This window comes from Macaca thibetana, chromosome 14, assembly GCF_024542745.1.
Source record: "Macaca thibetana thibetana isolate TM-01 chromosome 14, ASM2454274v1, whole genome shotgun sequence".
NCBI classification, from domain to species: Eukaryota; Metazoa; Chordata; class Mammalia; order Primates; family Cercopithecidae; genus Macaca; species Macaca thibetana.
The window spans coordinates 99,244-121,766 of record NC_065591.1 but is presented as its reverse complement, the minus strand read 5'-3'; the positions used below and the strand labels follow the sequence as shown (position 1 = coordinate 121,766).

At 54.5% G+C, this 22,523-nt stretch overlaps 1 protein-coding gene across 1 annotated transcript; it reads right to left on the bottom strand.

Moving 5' to 3' along the window:
• Window positions 1-1,527: 1,527 nt before the first annotated feature.
• On the bottom strand, window positions 1,528-9,718 carry NLRP6 (NLR family pyrin domain containing 6). Its single transcript, XM_050757513.1, has 9 exons — window positions 9,690-9,718; window positions 9,442-9,563; window positions 8,688-9,302; window positions 8,421-8,459; window positions 6,451-8,209; window positions 5,492-5,587; window positions 3,839-4,009; window positions 3,594-3,761; window positions 1,528-3,077 (listed from the first exon to the last, which is right to left on the bottom strand). Exons 1-9 carry the CDS (start codon window positions 9,716-9,718, stop codon window positions 2,939-2,941), a joined length of 3,138 nt encoding a protein of 1,045 aa, XP_050613470.1. The 3' UTR covers window positions 1,528-2,938.
• Between the last annotated feature and the right edge of the window lie 12,805 nt (window positions 9,719-22,523).

Genomic DNA, 22,523 nt, shown 5'->3' with positions numbered 1-22,523 from the left:
GGTCGCTGGGCGGCGGGGGCGGTCGCTGGGCCCGGGGGCGGGACGTGGACTCGCGGCTGCAGCCCCGGCTCCCCTGGGTCGCGTCCGGGGCCTTCCCGCACGCAGCGCCCTGAGTGCGCGGAGCTCGAGCCGGGACCCGGAGCTGTGTCCGGGGGGCTGTGGGTGGGGCCCGCGGGCCGGGGCTTCCCTCCCGCGCCTCCTCCCTCCCCCTGCGCCCTCCCGGCCGCCTCCACCCGGGTCTTCGCCTCGCTGCTGCCGGGGGGCTCGGGGGGCTCCGATGCCAGTGAGACCCCAGCCCCAGCCGGCGCCCGGGTTCTCGACACCGTCAGGGGAAAGAACTCAGGGTGGGGTCGGAGGAAGCGAGAGGCAGGAGGAGAAGCGAAGACGCAGACCCGCCGCGCTCCGCGGAGCTTGGGTCTCCTCCTTGGGGGCGGAATAATCTCTAGGGATTCTGGAAAAGAAGGGGATTTCAGGGACACCCCGGCCCCCGCCGTGACTGCCTCCTTTCTCCCTCATTTGGGTTTTTGCCGGGAGGGTCATGGACGTGTCCCTCGCACGGGGTTTTGGCCATTTTCTCGCCCTCCTTTGGGGTTTTCTGTTACCCTGCGGTTCCTTTGCCTCGGTCCTGTTCTAGCTGTTGTTTGGGTTTTTCCATCCTCCTGCAACCACCCGTGCAGTTCCCAATTCCCATCCCAACGCCACCGCCCACCTGGACACTGCTGGGCTCAGCCCTGGGCCCGCTTGTCCCTGTATCTCACGCTCCCTGACCCGGCCCTCATGTCCCTGTCCTGACCACTGGGTGCAGCCAGAGACGCCGGAGCCCAACACGTGCTCGGAAGCCTGCTGCTCCCACAGCCTCCCCAGCACAGGTGAGGATAACTGCACCCGTCCTGCTGCCCAGGCCAAGAACCCTGGTTTACCTCTGCCCGTCTTCACCCACACTCCATTCAACCCATGGGCAGGTCCTGTGGCTCCACCTCCATCCCCCCACACCTCCTCCTGGAGTGGCTCAGTCGCTCCCAAGTTCTGCTTTTGTTGTGAACAGACGCCCCCCCCAACATTTAAGGCAGACCCTGCACTCTGCCCAGAACGCAGTCATGGCACCCAACTCCCTGAGGATGGGCCAAAAGCGCTCCTCATACAAGCTCCACCCGCAAACCCTCTCCCGCACCTGCCTTGGTTTCCTGACCTCATCTCCCTGCTGCCGCTGCCGCCTTCCCCTACCCCACTGCGGCTACCTGGCTTCCTTGCTGCTTCTAGAACTTTCCAAGCACACTCCCCTGCCTGGCTTGCTCTGGCAGCATCATTGTCTGAAGCACTTTTTCTCAAGACCTCTTCGGGGCTTGCCCCTCACTCCTTTGGGGTTTCAAATGGCCAGTCCTCAATGAGACTTCCTCAGACCCCCCTTTCATGCAACAGGAAACCCTGGCTCCATTCCCACCAGTCCCAGGCTCTGCCTTACTTTCCTCCGCAGCATTTATCAGCCCTACCTGTGCATCTTTATTACATCGTTACTTGTTTAGGCATCATAGGCCTATTGATTGTGGTGTGTATTTATGTATCAGAGACACGTTTATTTACTTGTTAGAGATGGGGTCTCTTTCGGTGGCCCACGCCAGAGCACAGCGGCAAAATCATATTAGGTTGTTGCAGAAGTGATTGCGGTTTTTGCTTACTTTCCAACCAACCTAATAGCTCACTGCATCCTCGAACTCTAGGCTCAAGCCTCGAACTCCTGCCTCAGCCTCCTGAGTATCCGGGACGACAGGCACGTGGCACCACACCTGGCACACGTATACGTATAATATACGTATTTGTGCTATTGCGCTGTGTATCACATACATATGTGTTGTGTATGTAGCATATATATATATATAGTATTATACTATGTATCATGTAGATGTTTGTCTTCCTACCTAGAATGCCAAGTCTAGGAGGACAGGGTTTTTTTGTGTTTTGTGATATGAAGAAATGGAGTTTGAAAGTGGATTATAGTAGGAGATTTCCCCTCGGAAGTGATGGGGCTGAATCTAGAGTCTCCCCCACCTCCCCACTCAGACTGGAGTCTCAGCAGCCCAGTAAGGTTGAGCAGAGAAGACACCAGGATTCAAGGACTGTCCGCTGCTGGTCCTGTCCATCAAGGCCCTTGTCACAGCGCTTTCTGCAGTCAGCCTGCCCCCTGAGACTCACTTTCCTCATTGAGGAACTGGGGGCCACCATCCTGCCCTGTCAAAGTGGGATGCTGGAAAGACTGTGAGCACCGACCTGGATTGCACCATGCCTGGCCAGGTGTAATAGAAGCCAACAGAAATGAGTGCACAGGAGAATTTATCATCAGTGCATGGGGGCTGCTCACCCGCCATGTGGTCATGCCTCCCACCCAGCACGGGGGTTCTGCTCTGTCTCTACCCTGCCCTAGTCTCCCTTCCCAAAGATCTCAGACCCTGGACACCTCTGGGCCTGGGCCACAGCCTCAGGGATGGTCTCATTCCTAACAGGGAGGGACGGTGACCTGCCTACCTTCGGTCTACAGGGGCACAGTCCTGGGGGCTGCTGGGCCACACTGCAGACGGGGGTTGGGCAGAGAAGGGTCATTGTGCCCCAGGTAGGAGCTCTCACCATCATTATTGTGGCTTGGGTTGGTTGGGGGGTGTCTTCAAGGGGAATGGCTGGAGGGGCCCAGGAGAGGAAGGTGGGTGCAGTAGTGGTGAGGCCGGGGGAGAAGGAGTCCCCCAGAGTATGGAGAGAGGGGCAGATCCTGGACCTGTCCTGGACGGGGCAGGGTGCCATGTCTGGGCCTCCCACATGCCTGTCCGGGGCCTCTCAGCTCAGAAGTTTCCCAGAGGCTGAGAGCAATGTCCTCCCGCGCTTGGAATGGGCCGTTCTCTCCACAGGGACTTTGACTAGGGTCTTCCACCCTGCTCTGGCCACCAGTGCCTCAGAAGGTTGAGACGAGTTCCTTGGGAGATTCTGGGTGGCCGTCCAGCACTGGGTGTGCGATGACCAGATCCGGCTTTGCTCTCTTCACAGCCTGAAGCTCCTGTAGTGACTGCTCACTCAGCTCCACAGAGGTCAGCCTGCAGCCACACACACAGAGCAGAAGCAGGGTCAGCGGTGGGGGAAAGCAGCCAGGGCTTTCGGGCAGGGCTGTGGGAGCAGCCAGGGCTTGCGGGCAGTGCTGTGGGAGCAGCCGAGCTGCGGTCAGTGACGGGGCTGTCGGCTTAGCTGTGCCACAGACACTCAGGGACAGGCGGTGTCAGTTGAGAGGTTTGTCAGAGGCTAGGGGAGGGGCAGAGGCCAGGCCTTGGGGGTGGCAAAAGGGTATTCGGGGCCACTGGCCCAGGGTGCGGCCATGGGCACCAGACAACAGATGAACATTTGGTCAGGCAAAGTGGTCAAGGCCCGGAGCTGTGGCCAGGGCTTCAGAGGGCAGGCCTGTCAGGGCCGGGCTCCCAGGTTGGTGTTTGAGCTCTGTGACGTGGGAGGTCCCTGGGAGAGGCTCCTCTTCAGGGTTCAAGGGAAGCCACCAGGCACCCACCCCCACCTGGGTTGATGGGCTGTGTCCCCAGCACCCTTCCCACCCCTGCCTCCACCTGAGGGTCTGCAGGCCGCATCCCTGGTGCTGTAGGACGGCACACAGGTAGGTCACCATGGGGGCAGTCAGTTGGCAGCCGCTGAGATCCAGGGTGGTCAGGGCGGGGCTCTGCCGAAGCATACCCACCAGGTACTGGAGCCCTTGCTGGGAGCTGGGCAGCTGTACCCTGTGGGAGGGCAGACCTCAGGAGCTGCTGGGGTGGTGGGGGGGGCATCCCATGGTCCCTCCCAAGCCAGGCCTCACCTGACCGTCTGCACCCTGCATTGGGGCCAGGCTAGGCCCTCACTCAGCATGCGCAGTCCTGCCTCACTGAGCCTGTTGTGGAGGAGGCCCAGCTCTGTCAGTGCCGGAGCTGCCCTCAGGGCCTCAGAGAGGTCTCGGCAGACTGCGTCAGGGACTTTGCAGTGGGACAGCCTGTGGTCAAGAAGCACATAGATTTACCTGTGGGCACCTCAGCCACCACACCACCTCCAACTGGATAAACTGCCCGCTCCCCAGCGGCCCAAGGTTCAGCTGAGAGATGTGTTGGCACCACATCCCTCGCTGGACCCCACAGAGCCTGCCGTGCCCTTTGTCACCACGCACCCCTGGGAGCTGTGTCCATTTCTCCCTACAACACTCTCAACGAGCTCTTTGGTGAGCTGAGACGTGTTTCAACATGTTTGCCGCACGATTGTCCACCAAGCTGAGGTGGCCGACTCAGTTTATTTCGTCGGCCAGTCCTGATGGTTGGGGAGTTGTGGTGTTTCTCCTCTTTTTTTTTTTTTTTTTTGCCATTATAAATAATGGTGTGCTGAACATCTTAGTTTACCAGCAGGATTGCTGAGCCAAATGCGATCACCTTTTTGGCTCTTATGCTTATGTCCAGATTGCCACACCCCCACCCCCGTACCAAGCTAATCTGCTGAGTCGCCATCCATGTAGGATGTACCTGTTTCATCATCAGTACTAGTTCCTAGATTTTCTCTTCCTTTCTGCTCACTTGGTGGTAGCTAAGAGTGACTGGAAAGTTATTGCCATGTAAGAACTGTATATGTGTGGCCACATTAAATCTCACCCCAACTCTCTAGATCTACTGGCTCCATTTCACAGGGCAGGAAATGGAAGCTTGGATAGATGGACTTGCCACTGGGCACACAGAAGCAGGCTGGGATTTGCAGACAGCCTGACTTCGGAGCCTGGGCTTGAACGCCTTCCTCCACTGCTTCTAAGAACCCAGCAGTTTCCTTGGCCGGGCGCGGTGGCTCAAGCCTGTAATCCCAGCACTTTGGGAGGCCGAGACGGGCGGATCACGAGGTCAGGAGATCGAGACCATCCTGGTTAACATGGTGAAACCCCGTCTCTACTAAAAAAAAAATACAAAAAACTAGCCGGGCGAGGTGGCGGACGCCTGTAGTCCCAGCTACTCGGGAGGCTGAGGCAGGAGAATGGCGTGAACCCGGGAGGCGGAGCTTGCAGTGAGCTGAGATCCGGCCACTGCACTCCAGCCTGGGTGACAGCGCGAGACTCCATCTCAAAAAAAAAAAAAAAAAAAAAAAAAAAAAAAAAAAAAAAAAAAAAAAAAAAAGAACCCAGCAGTTTCCAACGGCAGTTTCCTTCCTTCAGAAGGAAAATACACTCTTGTCTTCTCTAATCCCTCCTTCAGTACGCTTCGCTGCTTTCCACTCACACCAGGACCAACCTTTTCCTACCAGTACCTAACCTGGTAATGAAGCTCCAGGCCCCCACCCCTCCTCCCTCCGCTCTGTGTGAGGACAGCCTGCCAGTCCCAGCACCACAGGCCTCAGGCTCTGGCCTGACCCCTCAGCCTTCTTTCCTAGGCCACACTTCTGTCTCTCCCAGGGCGTCCTGCTCTCAGTCTGCTCCACAGGAAGGGCTGGGGGTGTGGCCACTCACGTGAGGCTGGTCAGACGGCACAGCGGGTCAGTCATTGTCTGAAAGAGTGGATGAAGAAGGGAGGCTGGCAGTTGTTTTGTGGTGCCTCGAGAACTGCTGGGAGAGAGAGGAAGGTGAAGCCCACCCTGGCCCTCACAGTGCCTCCCAGAAAGGACTCCTGCCTATCTCTGGTCCTGGGGTCTCAGAGCTGCCCCTCCTCCTCACCTCCATGCTGAAGGTGAGGAGTGTGAAGTCACTCCCTTCACACTCCCCCCACCACACCCAGAGCAAAACCACTCATCTGTGGCCCAGGCACCATCCCCCTGGAGTGTCTGAGTATCACCCACATCCCCTACATGGGTCTTTGGGTCCCCAGGCCCAGTCCCTGCCAACATCGTTACATTCATCCTCTCAACAGATGCCAAGCACCTGGGCAGGGGCTGAATTGGAGTTAAGTTCAAGGGAACTCTGGCAAAAGCCTTGCCCGGGAGGAGCTGAGGGTCTGGTGGAGGTGTGGGGCAGATGTCATAGCAGGATGGTCAAAAGGGCACTTCTGGAGCCAGTTGGGTCCCCAGCCAGCTGGGGGAGCCAGGGCAGATTTGTAGGACAGGCAGCAAACTGAGAATATTCTAGGTGGAGGGAAGGGCAAGTGCAGAGGCTCAGGACAGAGGGCATCGTGTGTTCCAGAACTTATTGTCAGGACATATAATGGGAAGAAGAGCTGGGCCAGAGCTGTAGGGACATACTAGGAAGTTTTCATAGGTTGTGGGTGGCTGAGGGTGGGCATGGTGAGGACACCCTGGGGAAGAAGATAGGAACTCAGTGGTTGCCTTGCAAGGGGGTGGTCAAAGTCTCCCCTTTTGGGGAGCCAAGGTCTGGTCTGGACGTGCTCCCCATGCCAGATGGACACTGAGGTGCACAGGTTTGCACCCGCACACACACCTCACACACAAGAGAGCATCTCTGCCCTGGAGACGCACCTGCTGCCACCCAGGCTGGCCTGCAGCCGCTTCCCCAGGCTCTTCTTCTTCTTCTCCTGCGCAGCAACCAGTCTGCAGCTGATCAGCCGCAGTGCCTGTCCGGCAGGGCAGCACCTCACGCAGTAGCTCAGAACAGCCACGTCCATGCGGCAGAAGCGCACCCCCTGCAGCGCCAGCTCCGGGAGCCGGCACAGGGCTTGGCGCACAAACGCGTCCTCCTGCGTCTCGTACAGACAGTACAGCAACTCCAGGGGGTAGTTGGGCTCCTCTCCCTCCTCCTCCTCCTCTGGCTCTTCCGTGTCCTCGAGCCCTTTGGTCTCCTCGGTCACCTCTGGTGCCACTCCGGGGCAGCCCTGCCCCTGTCCCTGCACCCACCGCAGGGCCTCCTGCTTCACACGCTCTGAGACCACGCAGCCGAAGTGGCGCTCGATGTCGCGCATCCGCTCCGCGCTCAGCAGTCCGAAGAGGAAGCGCGTGGTGAGCACCAAGTGGCTGTGCGGCTGGGCGTCCCCACGCAGGAGTGTCCCAACGCCGCCAGCCGCGGTCCGGGGCACCCCCTCGTCCTCCAGCAGGTAGGACAGTGCCGCGAGAAACTCCTGGAAGCTCTGGTCGATGAACTGGTAGGTGACCTCCGTCTCCAGCACGCCAGGCAGCTCCTTTTTGCTGAGAAACAGCGTCTGGACTTTGGAGCCACGAAGCTCCAGTTGCTCCAGTTGCTTCTCGGCAAACTGCGCCCTGCGTCCGAGGACGCCCTCGCGGGCCAGGCGGCACAGATTGCGCAGGTCGCCCTGCACCCGGGGCCCGTCGGCTACCGGAGCCGAGCTCAGCACGCTGGCGATGAAAAGCAGGTACACGGACGTGGTGGTCTTGGACGTGCGCGACAGGTCCCGGCCGAGCTCCAGCTGCTGGCGCAGCACGGTGCACACGATCCAGCACACGAAGGGCACGAAGCACAGCGCGAACAGCGTTTCGTTCTCCTTCACGAAGCGGTAGGCGCGCTCGGCCCTCCTCTCGTCCTGGAAGAACTTGTAGAAATACTTCTTCTTGTCCTTGTCAGAGAAGCCGCGCACCTCGGCGCACCGCGGGGAACACAGGCGGCCCTGCAGCCTCCCGGGGGACGCGGCGCGCGTGGTCACGAGCAGGAGGGCCGTGGGCAGCAGCGCCTTACTCAGCAGCCCGCCCAGCACCCGCGCGCCACTCGCCGCCTCGAAGGGGTCTGTGCAGGGCGCGGCCTCGGGGCCCTCCAGCGCCGGCAGCTCGTCCGCGCCGTCCAGGATGAAGAGCAGCCGCTGCGGCTGGGCCAGCATCTGCGGCACCGGCGCGCCGCGGTCGGGGCACTGGTCCAGGATCAGGTCAGCCAGGCTGCGCGTGCCCGGCCGCTCCAGCAGCTCGCCGCAGGGCATGAAGAAGGCGAAGTCCACCTGGCCCTGGTACAGCTTGCCCGCCGCCCAGTCGTACAGGATCTTTTTGGCCGCCATGGTCTTGCCGATGCCCGCCGGGCCCTGCAGCACCACGGTCAGCGGCAGCCGGCCGTCCTCGTCGCCGCGGAAGAGGCGGTTGAAAGTGTGCGTGTCCGAGCGCCGCGCGCGCCCCGGCTCGGGCTCCTCCGCAGGCCCCAGCGCCTCCTCCTCCGGGGCGGCGCTCTCGGGCGCGATGAGCAGCTTGGTGAAGCGCTTGGTGATCTTCACGGAGCGGGCGTTCCTCTCCTTCACCCGGGCGTGCAGCTGCAGCACGTGCTCCCGGTACTTCTTCTTGTATTCTGGGCGCAGCGGGAGACAGCGCGGGGACAGGGGTCGGCGGTGGGGCAGGCTGCGCCCTCTGGGAGCCCACGCCCTCCCCGGCTCTGCTCAGGCCTCAGTTTCCTCTACTGGACCACGGCCCACGCCCCTGGCGGCCCTCCCACCCCGGTCCTCCCCCAGACCCTCCAAGTGGGGTTGGGACACGCGTGCCCCCCAGCAAGAGAGACCCACCGGACACGGAGAGCAGCGCCGCGGAGCCGAGCCCGAGCCCTGGAAGGGAAACTGGGGTGAGGTTCCGCCGAGGGCGGGGAACCGGGGGAAGGCGCCACTGGGGTCCGAGTCACCCTGAGGAGCACGCAGGATCCTACCCCTGGGGCCCGCGAATTTGTGGATAAAACGCGCGGGGGTCGGGGGCCGCGCCGGGGCTTCTCGGGGAAGCCGGGAGGAAGGCGGCCCAGCCTCTGTCCAGACAGGAGGGACCTCCCGCCCGGAACTCACGCCGCAGTCGCTGCTCCTTGAGCTGCGCCGCCACGTCGCGCGCGTCCGCCTTCTTGAGGGTCTTGCGGGCCACCTCCAGCGCAGGCTCCGGGCCATAGAACTGGGCCAGCTGCTCCGCGAGGTCCACGGCGTCCGCGCGCTCCAGCCGCCCCCACGGGATGCTGCGTCGGTCCGGGCCCACGTCGCGCAGCTTGTGGCGGAAGCGCTTCAGCTGCTCTTGGCTCAGTTCCTCCAGCGCAGCCAGGAGCAGCTCGCGGGCCACCGCGAGGCGCAGCCCGGTGCTGGAGACGGGCGGGCGTGGGTCATCTGGGAGCGGCCCTCGGGTGACCCCCGCCCACCCCCGACTCTGGCGTTTGAGAACCCACCGCGGGCAGGGCCTCAGGGAGCCCCGGGCCAAGCTGGATCCATGGGGTGGGGGAAGGGGGCAACGGGGAGTGACCCCAGACTTTGCCCTCCTCCGTCCCCGGACCCGGGTCGGGGCATCTTGGTGTTCTTCGCCCTCTGAGGGTGAAGTGGGCACTGGCCACCACCGACCTGAGCTCGGGGGGGCACCTTCCTCCCCTGCACCTCCCTTTCTGTTTCTGTTCTTCCATACCCCAGGCCAGGTCACATGCCCTGAGGGAGGTATTTCCAAGAGACCCTGAACCCCCTTTCCTCCCTTTCCTTCTTTTCCCTCTCTTCCCGAGCCGAGGCAGAACTGGCCTCTATGGCAGCAGACACTGCCAGGCCCAGGCTGTCTTCCTGGGGTCCCCACCTGGCTGCCTTTTGGTGAGGCCCAGCTTGGGGGCCTTGCACCAGGGCCTGAGTCTGAGCCTCTGGTGGGGAACAGACTCCACAAATGCCCTCTGTGGGGAGGCAGTCCTTAGACTCCTGAGCCTGGGGGTGAGGGTGGGGAAGGATGCGACAAGGGTGGAGAGCCCGAGGGAGTCAGCGGGTGAGCTGGAGGCCCCAGAGGGCTGAGACCAGCTGATTCCCAGTGACCACCCTGGAGCCAGCACTCACCTGGAGCCGGGGTCCTCTGGCTGGTCCATGGGGTCTCTTCCTCCCTGGCTCTAACACTCCTGGGCAGAGGTGGGGGTCAGAGAAGTGATTCCTTCACAGGCTGAGATGGAGCCAAGCCTTAGAGGTTGTCCAGCCGGGTCCATTACCCGGGTCCACACACCCCAGCTCAGCTGGCATGAGATGCCATGGGGCCCTGTGGCACACACATCATTGCCCTTTAAGGGCTCGGCTTGGTGACCTTTGATTTTCTTACTCCTTCATTCCATTAATGTTCCCCGAGAACCCCTGGGTGTGGCATCGGGGCATGGCTGTGAGCAGGCGGCTGCAGAGCAAGGTGGGTTTTGTGAAGGAGGTGACTGGCTCAGCGCCTCCCTGAGGCCTCCCTCCTCATCTTCAGAGCCAGCAGCTTCAGTGCCACACTGTGCCATGTTGGCGTCTAGTCACCCTCTGCTTCAACTTATGGCATTCAGGGAGACATTTAGGCCCACCTGGAAAATGAAAGATCTTGTTCCTTTACTTTCTCAATAAACTTGCTTTCACTTTATGGATTTGCCTCATATTCTTTCATGTGCAAGATCCAAGAACCCTCTTTTGGGGTCGGATTGGGACTCCTTTCTGGTGACATCGTTCTGTCAAACCACAGAAGGGATGATACTGAGGAGACCCCTGACCCAAAGGAAATAGACTGCAGCACAAATTGGCCAACTTTGGATAAGTGGTAGGTACCCGAGTAAAGGATGGGATTGCGTTAGAGGCCCAGCTTAGGGGAGTTAGAGTCTCTCCTAAGACCAAGAGGGTTAAAGGCCTCTGTTTTTGTTTTTTGTTTTTGTTTTTTCCGATACGGAGTTTCGCTCTTGTTGCCCAGGCTGGAGTGCAGTGGCGTGATCTCGGCTCGCTGCAACCTCTGCCTCCTGGGTTCAAGAAGTTCTCTTGCCTCAGCCTCCCGAGTAGCTGGGACTATAGGCACGCACCATGATGCCTGGCTGATTTGTGTATTTTTGGTAGATACAGGGTTTTACCATGTTGGCCAGTCTGGTCTCGAACTCCTGACCTCAGGTGATCCGCCCGCGTTGGCCTTTCAAAGTGCTGAGATTACAGGCGTGAGCCACTGTGCTCAGCAAGGCCCCTCTTAATAAAAGGCAAGGATGCTTGACCAAACCTGGGTTTGAGGCCCAACTTAGGATGGTTAGAGTCCCTTCTAAGATTTAGGAGTTTAGAAGCCCACTCGGTAAAGTTCCTCTTGGCTAAGAATGGATTTGGTACTATGGGATGTTAAGCGCTGTTGTCTTTGGAGTAATCTGCCTTGCAGTCTTTGCTGATGGCTGTGGGTGACAGAATTAGGCATGTGCAGGATCATGGGACATGTGGAGCTTTCTCCTTCCCAAAGTGAGATACTTAAGAGCTAATGGGGCCGGGCGTGGTGGCTCACGCCTGTAATCCCAGCCCTTTGGGAGGCCAAGGTGGGCGGATCACCTGAGGTCAGGAGTTCGAGAGCAGTTTGACCAACGTGGTAAAACCCCGTCTCTACTAAAAATACAAAAATTAGCCGGGCATGGTGGCAGGTGCCTGTAGTCCCAGCTACTTGGGAGGCTGAGGCAGGAGAATTGCTTCAACCCGGGAGGTAGAGGTTGCAGTGAGCCAAGATCGCACCACTGCACTCCAGCCTGGGCGACAGAGCGAGACTCCGTCTCAAAAAAAAAAAAAAAAAAAAAGAGCTGATGGGACTACTAGGAAAGAGCCCTTCTTGACTGACAGCGGCCTCCTGAGCTTTTGATTCAGTGTCACTGGGAAGGGTGGATCTTACTCTGGCCTCCCTGAGCCGCTGGCCTTCCCCACCCTGCCTCAGGCAATGCTTTTCTCCCTTTCTGATCTTTCCCTTTCTTAACTTTTCTCTTAGTCAGAGAGACCGTCTTGCCCAAAGACTACATGTTGGAGGTTGGATTAACGATGACGGGGGCAAATTTGAACCTTGCCAGTTTGATACTGGGTGCTAAGCAGAGTGGCTAATGTCTATGTTTTGTCACACGTATTTTACTCCGGCCAGAACAGACAAAGATAATTTTCCTTTGTGTTGCCGCTTGGCCCCAGGGCTGTGGTGCAGCCAGCTGGGTCACCAGGGCCGCTTAGGGAGAGGGAACCCAGAACCCTGACATACCAGCAAAAGGGTAAGAATTTCTTACCAGACAGACTTCTGGCCTCTTTCTTTCTTTCTGTGCAAACTGGTTGAATGAATGGTAAAAATCACTGTTTATCTCCTGTAAAGTTCGGACTAATGGGAAAAAGGATTCGTGTGCCTAGTCTTTCTTTCCTTTCCTTTTTTTTTGAGACAGAGTCTTGCTCTGTCACCCAGGCTGGAATGCAGTGGCGTGATCCTGGCTCACTGCAACCTCCGCCTCCCTGGTTCAAGAGATTCTCCTGCCTCAGCCTCCCGAGTAGCTGAGATTACAGCCATGCGCCACGATGCCTGGTTAATTTGTGTGTGTGTGTTTAGTAGAGATAGGGCTTCTCCACGTTGACCAGGCTGGTCTCAAACTCCTGACCTCAGGTGATCCACCCGCCTCAGCCTCCCAAAGTGCTGGGATTACAGGCATGAGCCACCATGCCTGGCCAAGGCTAGTCTTAAACTGTAGCGAATCTGAGGTGCTTTATGTGTCTTCCTGTATTGTTCTGTCATAAAGAGGGGTATAGAATGCAGGCCTAGGCACCTGCTGTTCGAGGTGGCTCAGCAAACCGCTCAGTCATAAACTGTGCTGCAGGTTTCTAGGAAACAAAAGGATGAATTCTCCCTTTCGTTTTGTTTCATGTCCTTGGGACTCTGACCTGGTAACCATGTGGCGGTTTTTTCTCTTGGCTTCCACCATCCAGTGGACAGGAGTTTGGGGGTTCATGTCATAGTCCTAAAAATTATCTTGAGCAGTTAGAAGCCTTTGCAAGCTCAAAATTGGCTGCGTTAGGCTCCTTCTGGAAAGGGCAGTGGAGACTGCTCAGTGCCGTAGCTCAGTAGCTGAGGCTCTGTCCTTTCAGGATGGTGGCCTGGGTTCAGGGTTCAATTCCTGACGTAGGGAATGAGTTGTTTCTGGTTTGATATTTGAGTGACCTTTACCATTTATTAATTATCTTCCCTTTCAGGAACTGTCTTGACTTTTTCTTTCTCTGAACACCTGTGAGGTTACCTTTGGTAAAGTTCAAAAGGCAGAAATGTTGGCTGTTTGGCCTGGCTAAAGCTGGGTAATACGAGATTTAAAAGGAGTTTTTGTTTTTTTTTTTTTAAGAGCAGTATGGTTAACAGTAAGCTTGGTTAAAAGTGGATATTCATGCTCTAACAGCCTGGGCAAACAAGGAGGAGGCGCCACAGACCCTGTTCTGGAAAAAAACAACAACTCTGTTTTCCTCGTGGAACCCCAAGAATTAAAAGTGGATAGATCTTTCTCAAAATCTAAGGCTCTGTTCTGTTGTACATTGCGTTATCTGACATTTTTGACTTTTGGGGGTACTAGAAATTACCTCGCATTATGAGAGAGCTTTGATGTGTAATAACTTTTAGGAGGGGCTAATGGCAGTTAAGGGTGAATGCTTGGTCTTTGCATGTTTGGATTAGAGAAGCTCCTGGCCATCTAGAAGGTGTGGAAATGTGCCCAGCCCCCCCCAGAGATGACCCCCATGGGAGATGGGCTAATTACAAATGGACTGATTGGCTTTGGATTGCTGTGCAGTGAAATGCACTGTGAGATCATTGCATTGTCTGGTTCTGTAGTGTTTCTCTTTTAGGATCTTTTAGGATCCAGTGTAAAAATGGGACCCTTCGTTTCTGGGGTCTGTTTTGCTTCCAGCGGTGCTTGTTTATTAGGCTATAGAAGCTGCTTTCCTGGCCCTGTGCCTCCAGGGGCTCCACTTTGAAGCCAGTAATCCAATTTAAGAAACTGGTGAATGAAAAATCTTACAACTACTGGATCTTCTTCTGTCTGTGTATTTATACGTGTTGTGTGTGCGAAATAAAAGAGCTTTGATTAGTTGGTTTAAAAATAATAAGTGCTTACACCAAATGTTTTGTCAGAAAAACTGGCCAGGTGCAGTAACTCATGCCTATAATCCCAGCACTTTGGGAGGCCAAGGTGGGTGGATCACTTGAGGCCAGGAATTCGAGACCAACCTGGTCAATATGGCGAAACCCCATCTCTACTAAAAATACAAAAATTAGCCGGATGTCGTGACTCACGCCTGTAGTCCCAGCTATTTGGGAGGCTGCGGCAGCAGAATCACTTGAACATGGAGGGGAGAGGTTACAGTGAACCCAGATCGTGCCACTGCACTCCAACCTGGACAGTTCAGTGAAACTGTCCCAGAAAAAAAAGGAACACTATAATGTCTTTTGGTTCATGTGACTTTAGTAAGCTTTGGGAAATAAAGGCAATTTTAAATATTTTTGGTAAAACAAAAATTTATTTGCCAGGCGCAGTGACTCATGCGAGTAATACCAGCACTTTGGGAGGCAGAAGCCAGTGGATCACGAGGTCAGGAGTTCAAGACCAGCCTGGCCAAGATGGTGAAACCCTGTCTCTAATAAAAATATAAAAATTAGCTGGGTGTCATGGCAGATGCCTGTAGTCCCAGCTAGTTGGGAGGCTGAGGCAGGCAACTGCTTGAACCTGGAGGTGGAGGTTGCAGTGAGCCGAGATCACGCCAATGCATTCCAGCCTGGGCGACAGAACGAGACTACGTCTCAAAAAAAAAAAAAAAAAAAAAAAAAGGCTTCAAAATTTAGACAATTTATTTTGTCTAAATTTAGACAAATATAGACAAATTTAGATAAATATTTAGACAATTTATCTTGGTAAAATAAAAATGTCTTCAAAATTTGGTGTAAATTGGGCAGGTCAGTCAGGGAGATATTAGGTTTGCTAGTTGCTTTAAGGTCACAAACTGATTCTTTGACTTTTAAAAGTTCTTCATTTTACCTACTTTTTTGTTGTTGTTGTTGGTAGAGTCTTGCTCTGTTGCCCAGGCTGGAGTACAGTGGTGTGATTTCAGCTCACTGCAACCTCTGCCTCCTGGATTCAAGCAATTCTCCTGCCTCAGATTCCTAAGTAGCTGGGATTCCAGGCATGCACCACCATGCTGGGCTAATTTTTCTATTTTTATTAGAGACGGGGTTTCACCATGTTGGCCAGGCTGGTCTCGAACTCCTGACCTTGTGACCTGCCCACCTCTGCCTCCCAAAGGGCTGGGATTACAGGCGTGAGCCACTGTGCCTGGCCTCATTTTACCTACTTTGGAGCACTGGATTCTAGATAAGTCCTAGGGAACATGTGGAGAGCCACACCTCCTAGCTATGTTGGAAATAACCCTTATCTGCACTTCTTTCTGATGTCCTAGGCTGCACACCTGGTACATAATTACAGTCACTTACTAAGCAGATTTTTCACCGAAAGTAAAAGTTGCTAAGAGTTAACAGTATAACATGTGTTTGAGGCTACTAAAGAAACAGTTTTACTCATAAGGAAAGTAGAGTATGCTTTTGGTAAAAGATTATAAGACAGCATGGGAATGTGGATTTCTTGAGTTTAGAGTGTTAAAGAATTGTTTAAATGAGACAGAAAAAACTTAAAGGTTTGAACAAGTTGTGGAAGGTTTATAAAAAATTAATTATAAAAGAGATTCTGCAAGCATATTAGATGAAGCTAAAGGGGTATTCAATTTTTCTCTAAATAAAACATTAAAATAAAAGCACAACAGGTTTTTCTTAGAGTACTGATCGCTCTTTAACAAAAATTGTAAGGGGTTACAAAAGGCTTATGAGAATCTTACATTATGGTTAAACTGATTAAGATTGAATAGATTTTTCTATAAGGTTTTACTAAGAATTGGGGTTGACATTAATAGTATACTAATGCAAAGGGTAAAATTTGGTTTTACCAAATGGTGACTCACGACTGTAATGAAGGTTGTAATACCTTAATACCAAAACTATACAAAGACATTACAAGCAAGGAAGACAACACACTGATATTTCTCAGGAATGTAGATATAAAAATCCTCTACAAAAAGTTAGCAAACCGAACCCAATATGTGTAAAATGAATGATACATCACAACCAAGTGGGATTTACTCCGGCATTCAAGGCTGGTTTCGCACTCAAATATAAATTAATGTAATCCATTACATCAATGGGCTATTTAAGAAAAAGCATGATCATATCAATAGATAAAGAAAAATCATTTGACAAAACTCAACATCTATTTATGATAACAACTCTAGCAAGGCAGGAATAGAGTGGAACTTCCTTAACTTTTTTTTTTTTTTTTTGGAGACAGAGTTTCGCTCTGTAGCCCAGGCTAGACTGCGGTGGTGCGATCTCGGCTCACTGCAAGCTCCGCCTCCCAGGTTCACGCCATTCTCCTGCCTCAGCCTCCCCAGTAGCTGGGACTATAGGTGCCCACCACCGTGCCTGGCTAATTTTTTGTATTTTTAGTAGAGATGGGGTTTCACCATGTTATCCAGGATGGTCTCGATCTCCTGACCTCGTGATCCACCTGCCTCAGCCTCCCAAAGTGCTGAGATTACAGGCGTGAGCCACCGCGCCCAGCTGGAACTTCCTCAACTTGATAGAGAACATCTACAGAGAAACCTACAGCTAATATCATACTTAATGTTGAGAAGCTGGATGCTTTCTCTTTAAGACTGGGAACAGGACAAGGGTGCCCCTCTCACCACTCCTATTCAGCATTGTGCTGGAAGTCTTAGCCTTCACAATAAGACCAGAAAAGGAGAAGAGGGTATGCAAATTGGGAAGGAAGAAATGAACTATTTTTGCTTGCACATGACATGATTGTCTGTATAGAAAATTCCAAAGAACAAAACATTCCTGGAACTAATAAGTGATTATAGCAAGGTTGCAGGTTGCAAGGGTAATAAGCAAAAGTCACTTGCTTGCCTAGCAATGAACAGTTGGAATTTGAAAATTAAAACATAATATCATTTATATTAGCATCAAAAACCTGACTTAGGTATAAATCTCACAAAATGTGTACACGATAAACTGAAAATATCTGATGAAAGAAATCAAAGCTCTAAATACATATTCCTTGTTCATGGATGGGAAGGCTCAATATTATTAGGATGCCAGTTCTTCCCAAATTGATCTACAGATTCAATGTAATAAAAATCAAAATCATAGCAAATTATTTTGTAGATATCAAAAAACTGATCGTATGGTGGCTCACATCTGTAATCTCAGCACTTTGGGAGGCTGAGACGGGCGGATCACGAGGTCAGGAGATCGAGACCATCTTGGCTAACACGGTGAAACCCCGTCTCTACTAAAAAATACAAAAAACTAGCTGGGCGAGGTGGCGGGTGCCTGTAGTCCCAGCTACTCCGGAGGCTGAGGCAGGAGAATGGAGTAAACCCGGGAGGCGGAGCTTGCAGTGAGCTGAGATCCGGCCACAGCACCTCCAGCCTGGGCGACAGAGCAAGACTCCGTCTCAAAAAAAAAAAAAAAAAAAGAAAAAGAAAAAGAAAAAGAAAAAGAAAAAGTTGATAAGTGGGCTTCATTAAAATGTACAACTTCTGCCCTGGAAAAGACAGTATTAAGAGAATGAGGAGACAAGCCACACACTGGGATAAAATATTTGCAAAACACATATCTGATAAGGGACTGTTATCCAAAATATACAAAGAATTATCTTTTTTCTTTTTTTTGAGACAAGGTCTTACTCTGTCGCTCAGGCTAGAGTGCAGTGGTGCGATCTTCCCTCACTGCAGCCTCAAACTTCTAAGCTCAAGGGATCCTTCCCACTCAGCCTTCCAAGTAGCTAGAACTGTAGGCATGCATCAACACATCTGGTTACTTTTTATTTATTTATTTAGAGACAAGGTCTCCCTGTGGTGCCCAGGCTAGGGATGCTGTCCTTCTGCTCAACGGTTGGATGATATTTCAGTTCAAGGTGCAACAGTTGCCAAATTTAGGTCCAAAATCCCTGAGAGTCCTCAATGGAACCCACATAAATCTAAACAGCCTCTTGACCCACGGGCCACAGCTGCTTCCAGAAATCCTCAGTTCAGTTGAAAAGGCAACGGTGATCTGTGTTCAGCTTCTGCAAAGGGGCAGTACCAGGATCTACCCACATCACAGAGCACAGTTTTCCTCAAAGAAGCTCTTTAGGCTTATACCCTTTCTGCACAGAGTCCTACACTCCGGACAGTGGCCGAAAATCCCCCTCCGTTTCTGTCACTCATCGACGGCGCTTTGGTACCATACTCTCATCCACTTCCTCCGTCCTTCTCCCCTGGGCCCCCAACATTCTGACCGCCCATACCTCTCTCCTCGATGCTAGCCCTCTCTCTCCCGTGCACTCCTCTTTGGGACAGCACCAAAGCCCCCGCCTCATCAACTCCTCAACCCCCAGCTCTCCTTCTAGGACAATTCGCCCCCAGAGCCTTCGGGGGTCCCAAATGGAACCAGAAGTGGCAGCACCTGTTTGCTGCCAACCCAAGGTCCATCTTCCCCTCTTCTTACCAACAGAACCCTTTTTCTGTGGATCAGCGAAGTGCTTTCCCATAAAGCTTTGCAGAAGGTGACCTTGGGACATAGTCTGGGCAATTAGGGGAGAGGGAACCTGCTGGGTGGGCTTGGGGAAACCATGGCTCCTGAAGGTGGTGGGTGGAGCTGCCACGGCCGTTGGTATTGAGGATCTGGCCAGCAGCCCGCAATGCAATGGGCCTCTTTGTTTCCAAGTGGATCAGCAGGTCGAGAAATAATAGATACACACAAGATAGTGAAAGGGGTCTCCCTACACGTTGGCTCTTGGCCTCCCTCCACCTTTGTCCTGTCGGACATGGACACAAAGCTCAGAGGTCCATGAGCGATGCCCAGGCTCAGGAGCCCGGGAGAGATGACCCTGGCAGCTGGGAGGCCACCTCAGGGCTTTGTTCTGGGATAACGACTCCCCTGTGGGTTTCGGTTTCGTGCGGACCAAGGCCATCTTAACACGTACACCTTGGACCTGTCTCCGAGGCTGCAGGTGGAAAGGCAATGCGCACTTGGCCCCACTTCTGATGTCTGCTTCCGCAGCAATGCTCTCTGTGGCCCAATCTTCCATGAAAGCAAACTCTCCTCCGAGGCAGGTGCTTTGCGTCCAGCGCTCCTTAAGGAAGGTCTTTCCCTTCCCCCCACAGACCCAGAGAGAAAGTGCCTCCCCCATGAAACTGCTGGTCAAACGCTTGCTCCACTGAGCACTCACTCTACCAAGAAACCTGGTAGCTAAAGAGAGAAAGGTTCAAACTGGTCTCAAAAGTAAGACGGCCTCCACAAGGAAGGGAACCTGCACACAGCTGCAACATGGACGGCCCTGAGGACATCGAATAAGCCAGACACAGAAGGACAAATGCTGTGTGGCAGCACTTACCTGAGGCCCCTAGCACCTCCCGCTCATAGAGAAAGTAAAACAGCAGGTGCCAGGGCTGTGGGAAGCGGATGGAAAACGGGTGTTTAATGGGGAGAGAGTCTCAGTTTGGGCAGATGAGAAAGTTCCGGAGAGGGACGGTGGTGATGGGTGGACATTGTGAATGTACTGAATGCACACTTAGCAACGGTTAACATGGTATATTTTATGTTATATAAATTTTACCACAATTTAAAAAATAAGATTAAAAAAAGCCAGTGTAACCATAATCTGATTAATTATTAGCTCAAGTGCTTTCCCCAGACAGGTCAGGAGATCAAAGCCTCTGCCTGTTTCTTCAGGAAGGCCCCCGGCAGGACCTTGACAGCAGCAATCGATCTGCCCCACCCCGGAGAACAGGGGCCGTAAAGTCTTATCAGGGTCATCACGCCACCAACCCTTGCCACCCTCGGAGAACAGGCGCCTGCAAGCTGTCTATCCTCTATCCAATTCCCTCAGAGCCAAGATGCTCAGAACCAAAGCTGTCCCTCAAGTGTGAATTAATCATGACCGCTGGTGGCTGTGGGGTGTCCCTTCACCAGCTGGGGCAGCCTCCCTCCCCCCCGGCCCCCAGGCCCTGGTGGTCTTCACTGGGGAGGCAGGGCCTTGCCCTTGGGACCTCCTGTTAGCGGGGCCTGGTGGAGGGGCATGAGTGGGACTCTCTTTCCAGAGGAGGCTGCGCCCCGCAGCCTCAGGGGCAGAATCCCCTCTTTTGCCTCATTAGGTGGATGAGAGGAGGTGACCATCTTTGTGGAGCCCCAGGATCAGTCCCCTTTACTTCCAAGGACATAGCGGACAGGCAGCCTGGGAGGAGCAAAGAGCCAGGTGGCCCCTGAGGCAGAACTGCTTCCAGGGCATATGAAGGTCTTCCTCGGGGCAGAAAGTCCCTCTTGCCCTGCAGGGCAGGTGGCTCTCCCGGCTGTCAAGGCCATCAGGGTGGTGACTGGGTACATGGAAGTGTGTCCGGAATTGGTGGGTTCTTGGTCTGACTTCAAGAATGAAGCCGCGGACCCTCGCGGTGGGTGTTACAGTTCTTAAAGATGGTGTGTCCGGAGTTTGTTCCTTCAGACGTTCAGATGTGTCCGGAGCTTCTTCCTTCTGGTGGGTGGTCTCGCTGTCAGGAGTGAAGCTGCGGACCTTCGTGGTGAGTGTTACAGCTCATAAAAGCAGCTCATAAAAGCAGCGTGGACCCAAAGACTGAGCAGCAGCAAGATTTATTGCAAAGAGCAAAAGAACAAAGCACCCACACTGTGCAACGGGACCCCAGCGAGTTGCCACTGCTGGCTCAGGACGGCTGCTTCTATTCCCTTCGCTGGCCCCACCCACCTCCTGCTGATTGGTCCACTCTACAGAGAGCTGATTGGTCCACTTTACAGAGAGCTGATTGGTCCGTTTTGACAGAGTGCTGATTGGTGTGTTTACAATCCTTGAGCCAGACACAGAGTCACGGAGTGTTAGCTAGCTAGATACAGAGTTAGCTAGATACAGAGTGCCAACTGGTGTATTCACAAACCCTGAGCTAGACACAGTGCTGATTGGTGCATTTACAATCCTTGAGCTAGACAGAAGAGTGCTAGATGGAAAAGTTCTCCAAGTCCACACTAGATTAGCTACATACAGAGTGCTGATTGGTGTTTTCACAAACCCTGAGCTACATACAGAGTGCTGATTGGTGCACATACGATCCTCCAGCTAGATATAAACGTTCTCCAAGTCCCCATCTAGTTCAGGAGCCCAGCTGCCTTCACCCAGTGGATCCTGCACTAGTGCTGCGGGCGGAGCTGCCCTCCAGTCCCTAGCCGGGCCTGCACTCCTCAGCCCTTGGGCTGTTGAGGGGACCGGGCGCCAAGGAGCAGGGGGTGGCCCCCGTCAGGGAGGCACGCCCGTCGGGGAGCCCACCGCAGGGGGAGGAGCTCAGACATGGTGGGCTGCAGGTCCCGAGCCCTGCCCCGCAGGGAGGCAGCTAAGGCCCGGCGAGAATTTGAGTGTGGCGCCGGTGGGCCGGCACTGCTGGGGGACCCGGCGCAACCTCCGCAGTTGCTGGCCCGGGTGCTAAGCCCCTCACTGCCCTGGGCCGGCGGTACCGGCCGGCAGCTACGTGTGCGGGGCCCGCGGAGCCTGCGCCACTGCCCGCCGGAACTCACGCCAGCGCAGCCCCGGTTCCCGCCCGCGCCCGTCCCTCCACACCTCCCTGCAAGCAGAGGGAGGAGGCTCCAGTCTCAGCCATCCCACAGAGGGGCTTCCACGGTGCCGGGGCGGACTGAAGGGCTCCTCAAGCGCCGCCAGAGTGGACGCCGAGGCTGGAGGTGGAGGAAGGGCTGAGAGTGAGGGCTGCTAGCACACTGTCACCTCTGAGAAGCACCAGGGCCTTTTCTGCTGCACTTGGGGAGCCCACCAGGACCTGGGTCCTGCCTCCTCCTCATTACAGGCCCAGGGGCCCTCTGCCTCCCCATCCCCTGCGCTACGGTGGCCCCAGCCCCTGCCCCAAGGGCCACACTGCTGCCTGCTGGGAAAGGCAGCTGGCTTTCCCTCCCCAGTGTGCCCTCCTGGGTAGTTCCTCCTCTCTCACCAGCACCGCTCTGGTGCACACACCCACAGCAGGTTCACACGACTGCCACACCACCTCCCTTCTCTGCTCAAATGTCTCCTCTCTCGAGGCCTCTGGCCACCTGCCTAAGGTACTCCCCAAGTTCACTCTCTCCTGCATTGGTCTCCAGAGGTGGTGAAGCCTGGGGGTCTGGGGTCCCGTGCACCCTGTTGAGTGGGCGGCTGGTCCAGCTCCTGGCTCTGCCACTCACTGGTCACTCTGTGATTCTGGACACACTCTAGGTAAGTTTCTCTGTCGGTGGATGGACGGTTCCTGCTCCATAAGGTGGTTGTGAGCTCAAAGGAGGTGATATTAAAACACTTAGAGCCGGGCCTGGGTGGAGCCAGGCTTCCTCCTACACATAAAGCAACTGGAAATGGACCAAAGGCCTACATGTAAGAACTAAAACTATAAAACACTTAGGAAAAAATGTAGGGAAATCTTCATGACCTTAGATGATGATGATGATGATTTTTTTTTGGAGACGGAGTTTGCTCCATTACCTAGGCTGCATTGCAATGGTGTGATCCCGGCTCACTGCAACTTCTGCCTCCTGGGTTCAAGTGATTCTCCTGCCTCAACCTCCCTAGTAGCGGGGACTACAGGCGTGCGCCACCACTCCTGGCTAATTTTTGTAGTTTTAGTAGAGACAGGGTTTTACTATGTTGGCCAGGCTGGTCCCAAACTCCTGACCTCAAGTGATCCACCCACCTTGGCCTCCCAAAGTGCTGGGATTGCAGGTGTGAGCCACCGCACCTGGCCAACCTTGGATTCTTAGATATAACACCAAAAGCACGGGCAATAACA

Coding starts and splice junctions, on each gene's coding strand:
- NLRP6 (XM_050757513.1), bottom strand. CDS start 9,718: ATGGACCAGCCAGAGGACCCCGGCTCCAG. Junction 8,210..8,420: donor GGCGCTGCTCTCCGTGTCCG/GTGGGTCTCTCT, acceptor CGCTGCGCCCAG/AATACAAGAAGAAGTACCGG. Junction 3,078..3,593: donor TGCGGCCTGCAGACCCTCAG/GTGGAGGCAGGG, acceptor GTGTGGCTGCAG/GCTGACCTCTGTGGAGCTGA.